Source organism: Myxocyprinus asiaticus, chromosome 38 (assembly GCF_019703515.2).
Source record: "Myxocyprinus asiaticus isolate MX2 ecotype Aquarium Trade chromosome 38, UBuf_Myxa_2, whole genome shotgun sequence".
NCBI lineage: Eukaryota > Metazoa > Chordata > Actinopteri > Cypriniformes > Catostomidae > Myxocyprinus > Myxocyprinus asiaticus.
Window position 1 is genome coordinate 16656385 of NC_059381.1, and position 19230 is coordinate 16675614.

The window sequence follows — 19230 nt, forward strand, 5'->3', positions numbered from 1 at the left end:
GAACAGATGGAGAGAAGAGAACAGGGAGAAAGGAGGATAAAAGAGAGGGGTGAACATGAGATGAAGGGTCAAGTCAGAACAAAAAGGGAAGATGAATAAAGGGTGAGAGAGAAGTAGAGAAAGACAAAGATTAAAGACTGTTAGACAGAGCAGCTGCTCAGCTGTGACTCATACAGGGTGGGGGAGGGGATGGAGGCAGTCCAAAGGCAGGCGAGAGACAGAGAGAGATTTACCTTTACTTTTACCTGGGCGTCTGTGAGATCAGACAGTAAGAGAGTGACCGTGAGAGAGAGAGAGAGAGACAGTGAGACAGACATACAGACAGGCAGGCAGAAAGACTGGCGAGCAGGCTAGAGGGTGAAAGAGTTAAGGGCATGCTCATGAGACTAAAACCATATTTACAAGGTGAGCCACTACACCACAAAGGCCAAAATACAACACACAGCAGCTCGTCTGAGACTGACCAATCACAGAAAGAGGTGCAGAGTGTAAGCCACAATGACAGACAGATATGAAGACACAAAAATTAAGGGAGTGAGACAAGTGGAGAGAGAAAGACAGTACTAGGGGGACATGTGGACTGAAAATTATATACACTGATACGTTAAGAAGGACGTACAATAAGTTGACAGGATGGTCAAAGTGACAAAGTGATTAAAGGGTTAATTCACCGCAAAATGAAAATTCTGTCTTCAATTACTCATCATCAAGTTTCAAACCCGTATGACTTTATTCTTCCATGGAACACAAAGGGAGAAGTTTTGAAGAATGTACTGGTCACTCTTTTATGTGCAATTACAAAGAATGAAGACTGGAGCTTTCAAGCTTCAAAAAAGACAAAAAAGCACCATAAAAATAGTCCATATGACTCAAATGCTATATTCCAAGTCTTCTGAAGTCATAAAATAGCTTTGGCTCAGAAACAGCTCAAAATTTAAGTCATAATTCACTGAAAATCTTGATATCTGCCCTAGCTCTCCTTGGCATGTCCACAGTTCATTAGCGAAGTTGCGATATGCTGTTTGTGAATTTATCATTAAGACAAGTTTTGTGAACTGGATATTATGATTCATTTAAAGATCTGTTTCAAAAGAACAATTCGTTCATGAGTAACCAGTACATTCTTCAAAATTTCTCTGTTTGTGTCCAAGAAAGTCATATGGGTTTAGAACGACATGAGGGTGAGTAAATAATGACAAAATTTAAATTTTTGGGTGAACTATAATTTTAAGAATGTCAACAAACACACACACAAACACCCTCACGCACAAGAACACACACAATAATACACAAACAGGTGTAGGTTGACTGAAAATACAAAGTATTGAGACAGAGGAAGTAGCCATGTACTTTTTGGCCTAAATTTTTATAAGACACACACAGACAGACAGACAGGTTAATAATGAAAGACAGATGGACAGACCTTAACAGAGACTGGTAGCCGGTTGTCTCTGAAGGCCTGGAAACTGAAGCTACGAGGCTGCTGGGTGGCTTTTCTCACTGGCACCAGGTTTCCGGAACATTCTAAGTGCAGTGGCATCCCCTCCATCACCTGTGGGTGGAAAGAACAATGAGTCAGAATGAGTCAGAGACGAAGATTTAAACACGCACTCAGTAACTTTTATGTTTGTGCATTTTGGACTTAAACTGACACCTAGCGCTTAGATTCAGCATCATTCCAAATCAATAGTTACATTTCAGATGTCATTGGTAGAAATTTACCATTCACAGTCAGCCATGAGTACTTTAATCCATTAGTGAACATGTCCAGTGAAAGGGTGGTTACTGAGATTATGCGAGTAGTATTCAGCTGGTCATGTGATTCTAACTTGGCAGCCCCCATGAGGAGACCCTCTCCATGTAGAATAAAACAGCTTTCATATGGTAACTGATATGACTGGAGTCCTCATCTCACATGAGTGGTTATGATTTTACATATAGGTTTAAAAATGACAATTAATTTCTTTAGGAGGGCAAACTTTAATGAGGATGTGATGCTGTCACCAGAATAACGACTAAAAAAATTACTAAGTACCCCTTTAATGCACAGAGTCAACTTTATTGTGTACAAACACGCATGTAGTATGCAGGTGCATAATATGCATTATGTATGCAGCCTTTTACAATTGCTGAAAAAAAATATGCCAAACACTTAAACCGCAGGTCACATTAAAGAATTGAAATTAGTTACAAATGCCATTTCATGTTGCCTTTAAAGGTGAAATGTTGCAATACCAAATGGAATTGCATAAATAATGACCTGTTTCCAAACTGGTTTCTCAAAGACTCCTACTGCCCCTTCCTCCTCGCCTCCCATTACCTCAATATCCCTGCTACGTGCCACCTCTGTGAAGTTCTCGTGCAGCTCGAGGGTTTTGTCTATTTTGTCGTCGGTCATGCAGTAACAGCGCAGACGGCCCTCTCTGGCATCGTTCATCTTTGCAAATACCACAAATTTGGCCATGTACGGCACTGACATCAGCTCACGGTACAGCAGGTTGGCAAAGGTCACAGCCTCCGCCGTTCGTGGACAGTCTGCCAACCAGAACCTGAGGCGAAACAGATTACAGACGCACATAGAAGGTAGAACAAAAAAAAAGAGGCTATAAAGATAATAAATGTATCTAAATGTACTGCAACGGACATGGCTGCTATCATGAGCATGAGGGGGAATTCACAAACTCTGCACCCACTGAATTGTGGCCACTGATAGCGCTAGGGCTGTCACAATTAATTCTCAAACAAATAATTGAGATTATGGCGATTAATTATCTGTTATAGGGCTTTCACAATTATGACAATTAATTGTCTGTTTTATGGCTTTCACGATTATGATGATTAATCGTAATACAAATTATATACTATAATATTATATTATATAGTAAAATATTTCTGTCCTAAATTCTTCACATTCACACATTATTTTGAAGCTGAAGTATGTAACATTTTCTGTGTTAAAATACAACACTGTGTTACTGTTGCACTATGAAAATTGCTCTGTATGTTTTGAGTAACCCACTTAGACCCACCCCAATAATGTTACTCAACCAATGGCGTGAGGTGGGGGGTGGGACTATCTCTTTCTTCAATCAATGGCAGAAGGGGGGCGTATTCAGAAAACTGTTTTGAAAACAAAGTTTATTTCTGCAATTCCATTTGGTGGCGCTACTGTCGCAGAAATTACATACTTCAGCTTTAAGACTCTCCGATTAAACCCACAAGCCCTTATTTCGCATGAAGGAAGACCTTTGAGATTCTGTGTGTATTTGAAAATATGTTTCTTTATAGATCATTTCAAGGACGTAAACAATAACAAAGGAACTAGAACCTGATTGCGGATGTCTAGCCCTGAAGCATTTCCAGTAGCTGCATTTTTATAATCCAGAACTGTCAAAATAAAATGACTCCGCATACTTTTAAAGATATTTATGTTACATATTTATATTTATGTTACTATGTTATTAAAGTTAATCGCATTAAAGTCACTTGGAAAGAAGCAACTCCCGCTATTGTTTTGAATGAGTTTGGCAACTAGCTAGAAATGTTCAAGGGACAAAGATGTCACTTCCTTAAACTGACAAATAGCCTTTGAAATGGTCTATTCTATCATCTCCACAGAAACAGAGTAAGTAGGCGTCTCCTCCTCTTTGTCACTCCGTGTCATTAACACTGTGTGTATGAACCAACAACGACCAACAACATTCGCCATTTTGCAACCGGTAAATTAAAATGAAACCGGAGGGCTTTGCATTCACTATCAAAATCCTCTCTTATGTTTTCATGGGAGTTTGGCGCGAACCTCAGCAGATGGAGAGTGCATCACAGCACTAATTTTTATGCGCTCTTCAGGGGCTGCTCTAAATGTGGTCTGCGGCGTGGGTCAATGAGATGGTCAGAGTTCATTTGGAGTGCTCACATAATGCAATAACACCAGAAAATTAGACAAAAAAAGACATCAATTCAATTCAAATACTCACGATGCAGCACTTTTAGCACCTGTTTACAATGTATTGCGGCTGGTTAGTGAATAAGATGCAGGTTTTTGTGCTGAAATACCACAAGCAATAGTGCCGCAAATGTTTAGAGAATATGCCCCTGGGTGTATTTGTTTGTGCCTTTGTAGCTCACCTTGCAGACACATTGGTGGTGAAGTTGGCACAGTTGTGGGAATACATGAGCTTGGTAGTGCCAGTGATGTCTTCCCACTGAGCGGGGGCGGTGCCACCTGCAGGAGGTTTACAGCTTTTTATAAAATCCTTTTTTTTTTTTTAAGTACCATCTGGAATCAACTTGCTGAGTCTATCTTTATCCCTGTGTCTATCTCCAGGCAGGACAACAGTCTGTTTCAGCCTTTTCCAAGCAACTTGGCAGGGCAGCTACATCAAATCAGGCTGAAAAAGACTGGCGTTCAAGATAGTCTTCCTTTCTCAAAACAAAACATCAGCTTCAAACAACGTTTGCTTTGCAATGGATCAGAATTAGACCGTACCAATAACACTGCAGAGGAGGCGCAGGCTTGTTGTGTCTCCCTCGCCAGCATCGCGCGAACTCTCCTTCCAGGATGGTGGTAAAGGGATACGGAGCCCAATTGGCCTGTGGAATTTTCGTCGACGAGGCTCTACTGTCACAACAGGGCTGAACGTGGCCTGGTTTCCTAATTGCCGAGTCAGCAGCTGATCAGGGATTGGTTGGGCCTGGGTGAAGAAGACAAGCAGAGTTGAATTAATACCATTTATTCAGCTCTCCCTGCACAAAATAACAACTAAACAGTTTTAAGAAAAAAATTTTTTTAATAAATTGAAAAAATTACAGCAAAAGAAGCATAATGTCTAACAGTGATTTGTAAAAATTGAGATATACAGTATATACATATTTTTCTATAATATTACTTAGAATTGTGTAACATAGTTATTATCCATTTACATGTATTGTAATTCATTTTGTGTGAAATGTTACAGAAGAAATGGGATGATGTGCCTCACTGTCATTCTCTCTTCAAATCCAGATACCTCCATCTCACCTGCAGACCAAGTCGAACCCTCTTGGTGACGGCCGTCTCGGGGAAAATTGCCTGGACCTGGGGCACCAGCTTACTCATCAGCTGACCTCCCTCTGGGCCAATAAGATCACTCTCCTGCTGGACACGTGATACAACAGCAAAGTAGAGAGGGAAGTCTGTGGAAATGATCCGGCGGATTCTTTTCTTCTCCAGCTCCTCCTGACTTTCAAGATCTGAGGAAGACACAGATGACACAAAGATCATAAGGTCAGTCATACAGAAACTCTGACACAAAGTGATCTGTAATTTATCTGCTAGTTTCCTGCAAATTTAAACTTCCTTTCTGTGAAACATGTGAACTACCTTCATCCATGCCATTAAGGATGGTCTCCAGCACATCATCGGCATAGCGATTACGATGCTCTTTCCAGACGGAGCCATTCTCACTTCGCAGAACTACAAGTTCCCGATCGCCCCGGCTCAGAGATGCAAAGTGAGGGATCTCCACTATCACTGGCCTACACAGGAAAAGAAAATACACTATCCGTCAAAAGTTTGGACACACTTGAAAGAATTTATGTTTCTCAATTGTGCCTACATATTAATTTCTTTACAAAATGCAAATTAATTTAATCAGTGAGGATCAGATATACATGTAGTGAAGGAAAAGCAGTCAACAAGTGCTCAGCATACATGAGAATTTCTTCAATACTTTTTAAAACATCCCAGGTGGATACACCATAAAGTTTGTTTAGAGAATGCCCAGAGTGTAGGCAAAGGGTGGATATTCTGAAGAAGCTAAAATCTATGATCATTTTAAATTTGTTGAACATTTTGTTCATGTTTAATTCCCATACATCCATTGTGTTATTTCATAGTTTTGATGACCTTACTATCATTGTAATACTGTAAGTGTAAAATAGTAATAATAAAGAATTAGTAGTTGTATATAAACTTTTCACTGGTAGGGTAGAGAAGAACATAGTGAAGGGACTAGCCATGAACTGATGCCTACAATACAAATTAATACACTCCATTTATGTGGCTTGGTCATCACTGTGTATACAGACTACGACACACACACACACACTCACACACACACACACACACACACACACACACACACACACAGGCTCTCACCCCAGGAACTGCATACTGGAAGGCCCCAGTGAGATAATACGAGATGCGAGCCCCTCTCCCTCCACCAGAGGGGGTGGGGTGGTGAGTTTCTGTGGTTTAACAAGACGGCAGGTGATGCGTGTGGGGGCGGTACAGGTGCGTGGTGGGATGATTACACGCAGACCATTATGTCTGCTGCCACGCATTGACCCGCCTCTGGCATCCACCATGAAGCTGACCAGAAACCTGCCAAACAAACAACCACACCCAGCCAGTGAACAAACCAGATAAAATGTAATTTTAGTATGTTGGCTCAACAAACTTTGTTTAGGGTTTTTGTTTTTTATTTTTTTTATTTTTTTTTTACTGTAACTCTTAGAGCTTTCAAGCTACATCCACCAAACTCGGTATAGACCTTCAGACTGTTGTGTAACAGTGTGTGATTTGTTTCTACTGTACCTGATCAGTTTTAATGGTTTTCGCACCACGCATGATCAAATAAAATTGGAAAAACCCCATAGACTTACAGTGATGGAATGTTCAAATGGGCCAAAGGAATGCTTGTTAATTCAAACACCAACTGTCAAAAAATTCAAATGTAAACAAACCCACAAAAGGCGTATGATCTGCTTCAAAGTCTTTTCAGCAAGTCAGTCCACTGGCGGTCATCTTTGAAACACTTTCGGACAGCTATTTTTCTATGTAAACAAGCGGCATACTAGTGCAGCTTCTATCTACTTGAATGAGGAAGACCAAAATCTCCAAAACAGTTGGTCAAGATTACGATCAAAGAACATATTTCAAATCAGTAGTACATTCTGACAACACTGGTATCATACATTGTGTTTCTTTACCTCAGATTACACCAAAAAACGCAATTTTCCCAGCTTGTATAGCTAATGTGCATGCGCATTCTTGAGTTGAATGGCTGAACTTCCTTTCTACATCCATTGACCATGGGCATTCCAATTTCTCCCATTCATTTTAAAAGAAGTGGCCCGTCTCTGCTAAATAGTCTCTGGATTAGACCTTCAGACAGTTCTGAAATAGTGTGCTATCTTTTTTCTACTGTAACTGATCAGTTTTAATGGTTTTCGCACAGCGCATGATCAAAAATTGGAAAAAAACTTAGACTTGATGGAATGGAATGTTGAAATGGGCCAACGGAATGCTTGTTAATTCAAACTCCAACTGTCAAAAAATGTTAATGTAAACAAACCAACAAAAGTCCTTTGATTTGCTTTAAGTTGCTCTATCTGACAGTTTATCTGTCTATGTTAAAGACTGTCTGTCTGACTATCTATCTAGCTAGCTGATTTATTTTTTACAGTAATATCTGTATTACCATCAAACTGAAAACTTTTAAAACTAGTTTAAACCTTTAGACAAGGCTTTGTCAAGCCAACAAAGACTGTCTTGACAAACTCTGCCTATCTAGTTTACATAAGGGTCCAAAAGTCTGGGACTACCTTAAGAATAATTGAAAATCATGATTTAATTTTTTCATTTAAACATGGAAATAAACAAAATTTTAGGATTTTTACATTTGTATATTCTGTACTATACTATTTCTAGGTCACTAATCAAATGTGAGCAACTTTGTGACATTGACTATGTTAGCTGCTTTGTACGAAAGGTCAAATATCCTTGTTTCCATTGAAGCATACAACATGCTTTGGAACATCCTCCAATGTTCAGGTTTGTACAAACGTGTGGAGTCCCTATCAGTTATATACTGTAGCAACTGATATTGTTTTCACTTTGTTGACACCAGCACCAATGGTAAACTGATCATTCTAAAATGATTCAGAATAACGTGAACCCCAATATAACACTAAAAACTAATCTTAAAAAGAATGACAGTGGAGACAGGTATCAAAATAAGCATTTATGACCAACAGATAAATACGTAGATAACACAAGTGCAAGTGATTTAATTACAGGCTAACACTTTAGTGTATGTCTGTGGAATTTGTTTAGACTAAATGTGAAGTGAGTGCACTGACCCAGTGTGGATGGGGCTGGCCACTGGGCTAACGTTGTCTGAGGTCTCTGTGGCTGGACTACTGGGGATTAGAGAGTCCTCATCATACTCCTTTGGCAAAGGGACAGGTGTGTGCTGCAGACGTACAGGAGTAGCACAGATCACACACATAGACAAACAAGCACAGATAGAGTGACAGCTTTATGAGTTAGAGAATAAGAGACAGAGAGAGCAAGTGTCAACCCTGCTGTGAAAAACAGGCCATATCAGCTTAAAGTGGTTCTGTGTTCCGGTTAAACTGTGCTTTGATCTGGAAATTGGTTAACCTGCTAAACAAGTTCCCCATCAGCTTAGCCAAGGCAGTCTACCAGATCTAACCAGGTTGACCAAGATGGTCTAGCAGGTTGATCTTGGCCCCACCAGTTGATCACCATCTAAACAAGTTTGGATTAGCTAATGACAAGCTTCAAACAGCTAGAAGCCATGCAAAACCAGCTGGTTTCAGCTGCATCAGCAAGGAATATTTTTTATTTCAGTTAATGAAGCAAAAAAAGAACAATACCTGGTCTAGCATGACAGTTTCAGGAGACACGCATGGTATTCTGGGAATTGCAGGTGAGTAAGGTCTGGAGAGAATGAAGGAGAAGGTTGTAATCTGTCTTTAAGAACAGGTGAAAATGTGTACATTATTACCAGACATCTATATATGCTGGACTGTGCTCTTGACTTTTGACCTACGTTGTGCCCATCCCACTCTCAAAGTCTCTCAGGGTTTTCTTAGGGGAGAGAAAATCATCATCTTGGTCTTTCAAGTCATCCAGCTTCAAATAGCGAGCCCCATCCATCCCTAGAAGTTCATCGCCTACATACAGCACAGCATATGTCAGAAATATAGATGTGTACAGTAGGAGGCTTTCAGGAAAGTAGAAAGGAGGATTAAGAGAATGGAAGGAAAGCTAAGAAGTCATTTCAGCGATCACAGTCCATCATTGTTCCCAGTCAAGCACATACAAAAACAAGGCTCAACAATAAGCATGGCCCACTGGCCTGGGGCCAGTATGAGAGAGTTTAGGGCCAGTTGAAGGAATTGTAATTTACCCAATCGGCCCAGTGCTGTGTTGACACTAAATCTTGCATTTGTTAATCTTGTTCATGAGTTTTTATGCCTTAAACATTTGGTTTTCTGTAATGTATCGAACATTGTTGTTGTGAATTCTGCTTAATTAAACTTGTCACAAAGGTAACATAATCTAGCTGGCTGACATAGATGAGGTATAGATGAGTGATAGTCTTGGATGCATCAGTAAGAATGGGTTGAAAATTACAAGCCAATCTGTAATTGTATGCCAAAATGTTAGGGAAGCCCTGAACCGCACTGTGAAATTTTTTTTTTTACTGGGTGAAACATTTTTGGTGTCTCAGTGCTTTCCTGAGCCTGTTCACACCAAACAGTTTTTTTGGTGCGATTGTTTGTTCAGAATGAGCTTTTGAACGATAACAATGGATTCTGATGGCGCTATTCACAGTGGGCCTGACAAATCGTACGCCGACAATCCGAAGGTTTTTTTACGGAGTGTGGTCAGATTTTTTTCTTCTCCGGACTGCGATGTAAACTGAATGACCAATGAGATAAGAGCTTTTTGTCATTTTTCCAGAGTCGCAGCAACTGCTCAATTCAGCGCGTTGGTGCTGCTAATCAGCTGGCAAACACCGACATTAACCTACAACTGATACACATCCAGAAAATTATATTTTAAAAATAAATTGTTGCAGTTTATGAACCCTTTGCACTGCAAACATAAACCCTGTCTGTTTTTGAAAGTTTGCTTATGGTTTTTTTTTGTTTTTTGTTTTTTGTGTCTTAATGTACATTATTTAATATGTATATAAATGTCCCTGTATATTCTCATGGCATTAAAAATAACAGCGAGGTTTGGCAATTTGTTTGCACTAAGCTAAATATAGCCAAATATAATAAGATTCGATACAAGCAATGTTTTAGACAAACAAACTGCAGAACCACGCTGCTATTTGTATTGCAAGGACAATATAGCAAAGTATGCAATAATTTAAATAAAGAAAAGACTGTGAACAGTGTTTTCTTTTATATTATTTTTAATATATGCATCATATTTTATACTATACTGTTCTCAGTGTACATTATTCCATGTGTATTTCTATCACTGTACATTGTGTTATATTATCCAGGCATTATAAAAAGAGAAGGCTAATGCACCGCAACAGCGCCGCTTAATGTACAAGAGTGATATTGTTTTTAGTTTAATTTTTTTACGTACTCAGTGTTAATAGACCTTCCGTCAGAGGTTCATCTCGCAAAATCGTCACGGATTTGGTGTGAACAGGCCTTAAGTCCTACAAAGTAAAAAAAAATAATCTCTCTGAAAAGTTTTATTTTTCCTCTGAATTTTTTCTCTTCCTATCAAAAAAATATTTTTTTCTCTCTGATTTGTTTTTCTTTCTAATATTTTTTTCTCTCTGTATTTGTTTTTTTTTATATATATAAAAGATGAAAACCAGACATTCTGTCACCTGGTAAGCAAAAGATTTCATGCTTACTGATAGTGGCGCCTGGTGGCCAATGTTGGTACCACATGCTAATTGTTAGCTAGCAAGAAAAATTATTCTCATGTGTTGCCTCCTGAGAAAAAAAATTTCATAGAGAAAAAACAAATTATGTGCTCAAGAAGGCACTAAGACACCAAAAAAAATGTTCACCCAGTGATTTTCTTTTCACACTGCGGTTCAGGGCTTCCGTAAAATGTACCTACATGACCTTTTTTTTTGTGGTGGGGCCAGTAAAGCTACTGGCAGGTCAAGTAAAACTGGGAAAAAAGTCCTTAGTGTTGAGCCCTGAAGAACCTTTACCCTTTCACCAAGTCCAAGCAATGAAGTTATACACACAGAGCCAATGGAAAACATGAAGAAATCAAGACACTATATAAAACCGCATGGCATGCCCAGCAGAAAATCACACTTAATCTGCATGGGAGAGATCTGTTTGGTGTTATTTTTGGGGCTTTATCACAGGTATTCACAGACGTGTACAACAGCCACTGCGTCAGTTCATTTTGGAGCCCTATGCCGTGTCAAATAATCATCATTAGTCAATTAGTAAAATAATGCACTCCCAGTGTGACTCCCAGAGTGTTTGGATAAAGAGAGCCTCATTTACACAAACAGCGTATTGAGAAGTCATTTCGAATGCAGTTCGTTATTGATGAATCCACAGACACATGTTACTGTTGATAAAGGAAAAGAATGACATGACCACATGATGATGAGAAACCGACACCGTTTTAACACAAAGCGACAGGTTAAAAAAGAGGGTGGAGTAGTTAGAGAGACTCCAGAGTCAGACAAAGATGAAAGTGCTTGAAATGCAGGCACAATTTCACAAACCACTGAAAACTGGACAACCAAGCCAGAGAGAGGGAGACGCTCCTACCTAATGTTAGCTGAGCAACTCCTACAGCAGGGAGGAAGAAGGAACAAGGCTGGTGATGCTACCATAGATTTACAATAGCTTTAGAAAATCATGAAATACTTGCTTATGGTTTTTTTCTGTCCAAACATAATTTCCACGACCTTTCCAGTCGTTCATGATTACTGGATAAGTATTTTTCAGAAATAATTTTATAAAGATTGGTAGATTTCTATCTGTATGTCAGGTACTAATCTTTTGAATTAATAAATGTAAGCGATTAAACTTTCCATTAACCAACAGACTAATGTTCTCATGTTGGCTTGCGAGCAAACTTTAGTTTACACAACAGAGTTCCCACACTTTTTGAGCATAGAATTGACATGACGTTTTGATCATTTTTCCAGTCATCAAGATTATTGGATAAGGATTTTTTAAAATAATTTTATAGAGATTGCACTAACAAAGATAAATTTCTAGCCAATTAAATATTTTAGTGCAAAGCATTATCAGAAAAAATATTATTCACTATAGAAATGTCCATGATTTGTCCATGACTTCTGAAGATTTAATTAATTTCTATGGAAGGCCATTATCGCCACAAAAAAATAAAAATAATTATGAGTAATTATGAGATGCTAAATCATAATTACATATAAAAAATTAAATATTATGAGATAAACAGTCATAATTATGAGATGAAAAGTAGAAATTATGAGATGAAAAGTCATAAATATGAGATGAAAAGTCGAAATTATGAGATACTAAATCATAATTATGAGATACTAAATCCAAATTATGAGATGAAGTCATAATTATGAGATAAAATATTAATTTTGATTTACCAAAGCACAATTTAATTTTTGTTGTTTTTGTTTTTTGTACGTGGCGAAAATGGGCTTCCATACATTTCCATGACTTATCCAGACCTGGAATCCCTATTTTAAAATTTCCTGACATAACCAGGTTTTCCATGACCGAGGGAGGAAACCCTGAACCAGAGTTAGTAATTACATTCCTAAATAGATGTTAACTTAAGAAACAAAAACATCTAACTATTAGAGACAAGGAATCAATGTGATTTAAAGAAGTAGGATATTTTCCTGGAATGACATTACTGTCTATCAAACAATCTTTGCTTTCTGATTTTATGGTTAGGATTAGGATTTTGGCAAATGCTATGATTTGTTGATAGGAATGTTGCTCCAGCACAAAAAGGTTCCTAACTTCTCTAAATCATGTCAGAGGACTATGTGTAATGTGATAACTTTAATTGCTAGTTTAACTCATACGTCACTTGGGATATGACCCACCAACCATTTGCTTTCTGGCCCATGTTTTTAATTTAGAGTCTAGCACCAACCTCATGCCACTAAGACTGTGTCAGAGCAGGTAAGAATCAGATCTTTAATATGCCATTAAGTGCAGTATTATCCTTCAGGCTAAGGCCAGTTGGAGCCAGCAAATACCCACCTTCATCCTCTGACACATCCAGTATTTCATCCACCGTCTCCGGGAAACTCATGCGATGCTTCTCAGTGGTGATCTGAGGGACAGGATAGGAATATATGAACAAAGCTATAGACCTGTTTAGTCATTATGTCAGCTTGCAGGCCAACCTGTAAGTCTATTTTGCCATGGGTTCCCTTGGAAATTTCCAGTGGGTTTTTATTTTAATTTTCGAGCAAAATAATGTCTGCAGTTAGCGTTACTTGCAGAAACGTTCACGTTTTAAAACAAAATGTGAAAGTCTCTTCAAGTAATGCAAACCACATTTTATCCATAAATGGAAAACCTCTTTTCTAAAAACCCATTGGAAATTCTCAAGGGAACCCGTGGCTTGAAAATGCTAATTTGATTTTGGGTTTTAAGTCTGTAAACTGAACAGCTCTATATTGGGAAGAAATACGGCACGAATCAAAGAGGACCAGATTTACTACAGATAAGAGATGACAGCATAAAAGCAATAAATCAACCTGCTTTTGGATGAAAGCCTTGAAGATTGCAATCTTAAATTCTGATCAGATACAATTCATAAGATGCAACCGACTCTCACCATAGATACTGATTCTTCAGTCACCAGTTTGAGCACATCAATAACAGAGATGTAGCCTAGCCGCTTAGCGATCCCCAGAGGTGACGTCCCATTCTGCCACAGAGAACACACAGTCAGGTGAACAATCTCTGATAAGACACCAAAATACTGCCAACAAAAATGTCACAACAAAATATTCAAGAGTAGTGAGGAATGTGATGTATAAAAATCAGATAGTTGAATGAAAACTGTTTTTTTCTTGCTGGTGGACAAGAATAGTCATGCTGTTCACCAGCAAAACTTGGTAAAGCTGGTCAAGCAGCATGGTTTTTCTAGTAAAGATGGTTGACCAAAGCAGTCCTGCTGCTTAAGCAACATTGTTGGAGACAATCTATTACACCAGCATCCCGTGTTGGGAACCATACATACAGTGGACACTTAAAGGAATAGTTCACCCAAAAATTTCAATTCTCTCATCATTTACTCACCCTCATGCCATCCCAGTTGTGTATGACTTTCTTTCTTCTGCTTAACACAAATGGAGAATTTTATGGTTCTATAGATCCATACAATGCAAGTGAATGTGTACCAAAATGTTGAAGCTCCAAAATTCACATAAACGCAGCATAAAAGTAATCCATAAGACTGAAGTGGTTAAATCTATATCTTCAGGAGTGATATGACAGATGTGGGTGAGAAACAGATCTAGGGCTGCAACTAACAATTATTTTGATAATCGATTAATCTTCGATTATTTCTTCGATTAATCGGATAAATAACTAAATTTCCAGTATTTTATTAAAATGTTATTTTTTAAGAAACAGAAATGATAAAGGGCATAAGTATTTGGTTTGTTTTACAGTACTGAACGATTCTATACTCTCACAACATTTTGAACAAAGTCTGAATCATGAAGAGTTGTGTTTGATTTTTATTATTATTACTTTTAGGACATATGCAAAACAGTTCCTATCCTTTACTTGTAAAACTTAAAAAGTACTGTTCATTAAAGAGTAAATCCATTGGGGATGGAGTGGGACAAAAAAAATCAGCCCAGCAGAGGGCAATGGTGATGTCAGAATATAAATATGAATTATTCGGCCCAGCGGAAAAATACAGAATTATGTTTGATGCATTTGCTTGTACACTGTTACTGATTATACATACATTTTAAGTATTTTTAAATTAATATTGTAAGTTTTAAAACCATATTGTCACTGATGTTTCTAAAGTACTCTTTTCAAAAAAAAAATTTTAAGGGTAGTGCATGCTTTTCCAGTAAAATAATATTTGCCAAAGTATAAATTTACTGGTAAAATCAGACATTATATTTGGCACTATCATGACAATCAAATATCAGGACCCCTAGCATTATTATACATTATATTCAGTATTATATACAGTTTAATACAGTACAATCATCTGCAAACACAGTGCAGGTTTACTCATGCTGAAAGGTCTCATCCTGGTGCACATTGTATTCCATGATGAGAAACAATCTAAAACACTTCAAAAACCGGCACACATGACCGTGACATCCATGAAAGCTGCACAATTGATTACATTGAAACTGAAAGCACGGTACGATGTTTCAGCAGTTTAATCAAAGTGATTGTTCTGCTTTTTTCCATTGTGAAATTTTGCGAAATTTTGAGTTTTGCGAAATACCCGGAAATACGCACCTGATTTTGAATTCATAACATGTATACATTATAAAACACAGAAAATAGCAGTAAAATGTAAGTTATGCACTGGAGAGAAACAACTCTTGAGCAAATCAAATGGCACATGCCCTCTTTCAACGCACCTGATGCAGCAACCGCTACACGTTAAACTGTATGCTTACTATGAACTTTTTTTGAAGTGTTTATAAAGTGCTATTGTGCGCTAGACATCTTGGGTCATGCTTTTTCTGCTTCAGTTTGTCTCTGTTATTTTTCAAACGAGTTTCATCATGCAACACATTTTGACTGGGCTGTAAAGTGACATCACTGATGGAGCTTCTCCGTGCTGGCTGCATATAACCAACTAATCCATAACCGATTAGTTGTTGCAGCCCTAAACAGATCAATATTTCAATCAGTTTTTATTGTAAATTCTCCTCCCTGCCCAGTAGGTGGCGTTATGCATGAAAAATGCAAATCACCAAAAACAAAACACCTGCACCTATCATATCGCTTCTGAAGAATCTGATTAAACCACTGGAGTCTTATGGATTACTTTTATGCTGCCTTAATATCCTTTTAGAGCTTAAAAATGTAGGTACCCATTCACTTGCATTGTATGGACCTACAGAACTCAAATATTCTTTTAAATATCTTTGTTTGTGTTCTGCAGAAGAAAGAAAGCTATACACATCTAGGGTGAGTAAATGAGAGAATTTTCATTTTTGGGTGAACTATCCCTTTAAGAAATGCTTATTGTATGATTTTCAATTAGATTACAAAATATAAAGCCATTTGGCATTAAATGACATTTATTTTAAAGAAAGCTATCACAAGCACACTTTTCAAGCAAAACATTTAGCAAGTTTGTTAGATTTTAAATGATAAAACGGTACCATACAGGTATTGACAACAAAAAGTATTTGGACACTTTCTGGTTGTCAAACTTAGCGGAACATAGTTTATTTTAATAAACTATACCTGTGGTTCCTCTTCTAGGAAATCTGTGTGAACTTCCAGGGAACAGTCGGTTAAAAATCATTGCAAGAATTCTTCAGAAAAGTGTTATGTGTTAATTCTGAGAAAAGGTCTATCACCATTAGTTTGCATAAGCCACTTGGTTTTATATTTTGTTATCAAATACGTTGACATTCAAAGATTTATAAGTGTCCAAATACTTTTTGAGGCCACTGTATGCTGGCAACCAGCCATGCGGCTCTTTTCAGCAGGGTAATTATTAAATAGCAGCTTATTGCAAAGGACTGGCAGCATGACAGTAGAAATTTCCCACACCAAATGCTGTTCTCCATCAGACATTCAAGGAGTGTATACAATTTTTTTGGCAAACGAAATGGTCATATTTCAAGTGGAGGGGGGTCAGATGCTTACAGTGGTGATTTCATTGGGCTGGGCTCCATGTTTCAACAGCAGGGTGACGATGTCTGTATGCCCCTGCTGAGCAGCTTGATGTAAAGGTGTATATCCCATCTGAAAAAGAAAGAAATGGGCACAGAGAAAAAAGATTGGACTTATGATATATTTGCTTCAACAAAACCTCCTTATCAACAATTGTGATCCTTACATTAAAACTGAATGAGAAGAACGCAACTACAATCTAACACTGAAAGTGTATGAAAAGTGGCTAGTGTGCATCCAGAATTTATCCAGAACTGCAGGACTTACTCTGGTCGTGCTGTTAACGTGGGCTTGCTGCTGGAGTAAGAACTTCACCATCTTTATGTTGCCATAGTGACACGCCACATGTAAGGGTGTGTAGCCCATCTATGAAAGCGAGAGACATTAAAAAGAGAAAAAAGCGAGTAAAGGAACAACTAAATGAGTATCACTCTCTGGAGGGTTCCAATGCTCATAGACGATCAATGTCAGCTAAGATTACAATGCCTCAGGCTCCTATATTCATTTTAGATCTAGAGGCAGAATGTTTCAGTGGGGAGAACAATGCATTATAAAAGGTTAAATGTCACCACTGAATTTCACCATACCTCATAATATCCCCAAATTAAAGAAACTGTAAAACTCTAGTTCTATTTGTTGCTTGACAAGTAACATTTTCTGATGGCGCAGATTTCTTGGGTCTAAATTCTAGGACATTCCACAGTTGGTATTGTTGAGTGTTTGTGTGTGTGTGTATGTGTGTGAATTCAAATGTCTTACCCTAGAGGCTGCATAGACTGAGGCACCCTGCTTCACCAGCATATCTGCAATGCCCACATGCCCTTCCTGAGCAACCAGGTGCAGAGGTGTCAGCCCATTCTGTACACACACACACACATAAAAAGGAGTTAGCACAGTATAAATGCTTATATAGCCTTTAGACTCATACTTGCAATAATTAAGATATATTCAAATGTCTTTTTGACACTGGTAGATTGCTACAAAACATCTCAATCTTTCACAGTTACCGAATAAACCGAATACCAATTAATACAAGCCTAAACAGTGTGTCACCTTGTTGCCCAGGTTAACATTGGCCTGTTTGGAGATGAGCAGAGCCACCATGTCAGGTTGCCCCTCCTGTGAGGCCAGGTGAAGTGGGGTGATGCCCTGCAGTGACTCTGAGTTGGCATTAGCTCCATACTGCAGTAGGCTGCTCGCCACCTCTAGTTGGTTCTGCTTGGCTGCAATATGCAGGGCAGTGTAGCCATTCTGTCAAAAAGCAGCAAATACAGAAAGTCACTTGGTCAAGGGCATGAAAGTCTGTTTCCAGTCCGTTCACTAACCATCTGATGCATATAGCACACAAAACTGGAAAGAACTTTCTTGATCTGGCAAGCTCAAATCTGATTGGCTGATTAAAGTAACTTCCAGATTAAAAGCACACAATATTTTTTATCAGTCTGCCTGGAAAGCCATGTTCACAAGGTACCAGGTTGAAACAATTCCGCTTTTGAGAATGAAACAAATCAAATCTTTGGCATCAAATCTTTGACCGATATTCAGAGTAATGTTTAACCTTCTGAGACCCGAGCATGACTGCTGTGTGCATTTTCTATTTCCCTTTTTGATTTGTAACTAGTAACATCTAGTAAACATGCAGAAAAAAAACAATTCTAGCTAATGGTTTTCCTAAAAATTGATGTCCACATATGTGGACAGCGGAACTAAATTGTGAAATTTTAAATAATACCAAGCTATAGAAAGTCAGATTTTTTTATCAAATTGTTTATTATGTTTCCAGAAGTGTTGTTTATTCAAGTTTTTGAGACATTACAGACATTACAACAGAAATAATTATAAAATTATACATTATAAATTCTGAATCTATGTACTGATTACCATTTTTCCATGTCTGACAATCATGTTGAGTGGTCCATACATCATCTGCAGCCTGAAACTGAACTTTTGATAGTAAGTTTGGATTGAATGCTCTTAGCTGCATAGAGAGCAATAGGATGCTCCCTTGCTCCCTGTTTAGTGAATGACTTAACCTCCAATGTGCTGTCTGTCTGCACTGGTCTCAGAACAGTTCAAAATGCACCTTTTTTCATCCTAACTCCATAAAAAGCCTCTGAATGCAACATTTTGATGCTTTTGGATAAACCCATTGATTCTTAATGTGATAATGCACAGTAAATATAGGATTTCTAAGGAAAAGATGCGCTAAAGTACACATTAGTGTACATTGTATTTATCAGTGTGGCGTTTTGCAAACAATCGCTCAAATTTTAAAAATGGCATATCGAATGAAACCAGAGACTCTAATCTTTTGACTCAAATAGGTTTCAATGTAAAAACTAAATTAGGTTTCTTACCAGATGTAGATTTGTTGGCGTTTCTCCCAAAGACAAACTCCTCTGTGATCAGCGCCATGTTGTTTTGTCACATGACTCCGTGTGTCAAAATTTTAACCCTTTATTGAGTCTTCTGAACTGAGATCAGTCAATTGAAATTAATGTAAATAATGCATTGCGTAAATCGAAGCCAAAGTACAATGTCCACGCATGTGTATGAGGGGTCGCACAGGGT

The 19230-nt window shown here is 38.1% G+C and overlaps 1 protein-coding gene across 5 annotated transcripts in view; it reads right to left on the minus strand.

Annotated features, from left to right (window-relative positions):
• LOC127428656 (ankyrin-1-like) overlaps positions 1 to 19230 on the minus strand; it is a 132121-nt gene that overhangs the window by 23217 nt on the left and 89674 nt on the right. For 4 of the 5 annotated variants that reach the window (XM_051677154.1, XM_051677153.1, XM_051677155.1 and 1 more), the window contains 17 exons: positions 17713 to 17910; positions 17419 to 17517; positions 16927 to 17025; positions 16633 to 16731; positions 13601 to 13693; positions 13018 to 13090; positions 11569 to 11589; positions 8841 to 8964; positions 8665 to 8728; positions 8125 to 8237; positions 6140 to 6364; positions 5363 to 5517; positions 5021 to 5232; positions 4490 to 4694; positions 4129 to 4225; positions 2321 to 2549; positions 1424 to 1552 (listed from right to left, as the gene is read on the minus strand). In XM_051677154.1, the coding sequence (XP_051533114.1) occupies positions 1424 to 1552; positions 2321 to 2549; positions 4129 to 4225; positions 4490 to 4694; positions 5021 to 5232; positions 5363 to 5517; positions 6140 to 6364; positions 8125 to 8237; positions 8665 to 8728; positions 8841 to 8964; positions 11569 to 11589; positions 13018 to 13090; positions 13601 to 13693; positions 16633 to 16731; positions 16927 to 17025; positions 17419 to 17517; positions 17713 to 17910 (2235 nt within the window). The remainder of the gene's footprint in view (positions 1 to 1423; positions 1553 to 2320; positions 2550 to 4128; positions 4226 to 4489; positions 4695 to 5020; positions 5233 to 5362; positions 5518 to 6139; positions 6365 to 8124; positions 8238 to 8664; positions 8729 to 8840; positions 8965 to 11568; positions 11590 to 13017; positions 13091 to 13600; positions 13694 to 16632; positions 16732 to 16926; positions 17026 to 17418; positions 17518 to 17712; positions 17911 to 19230) is intronic. The other variant, XM_051677152.1, reaches the window with a different exon arrangement.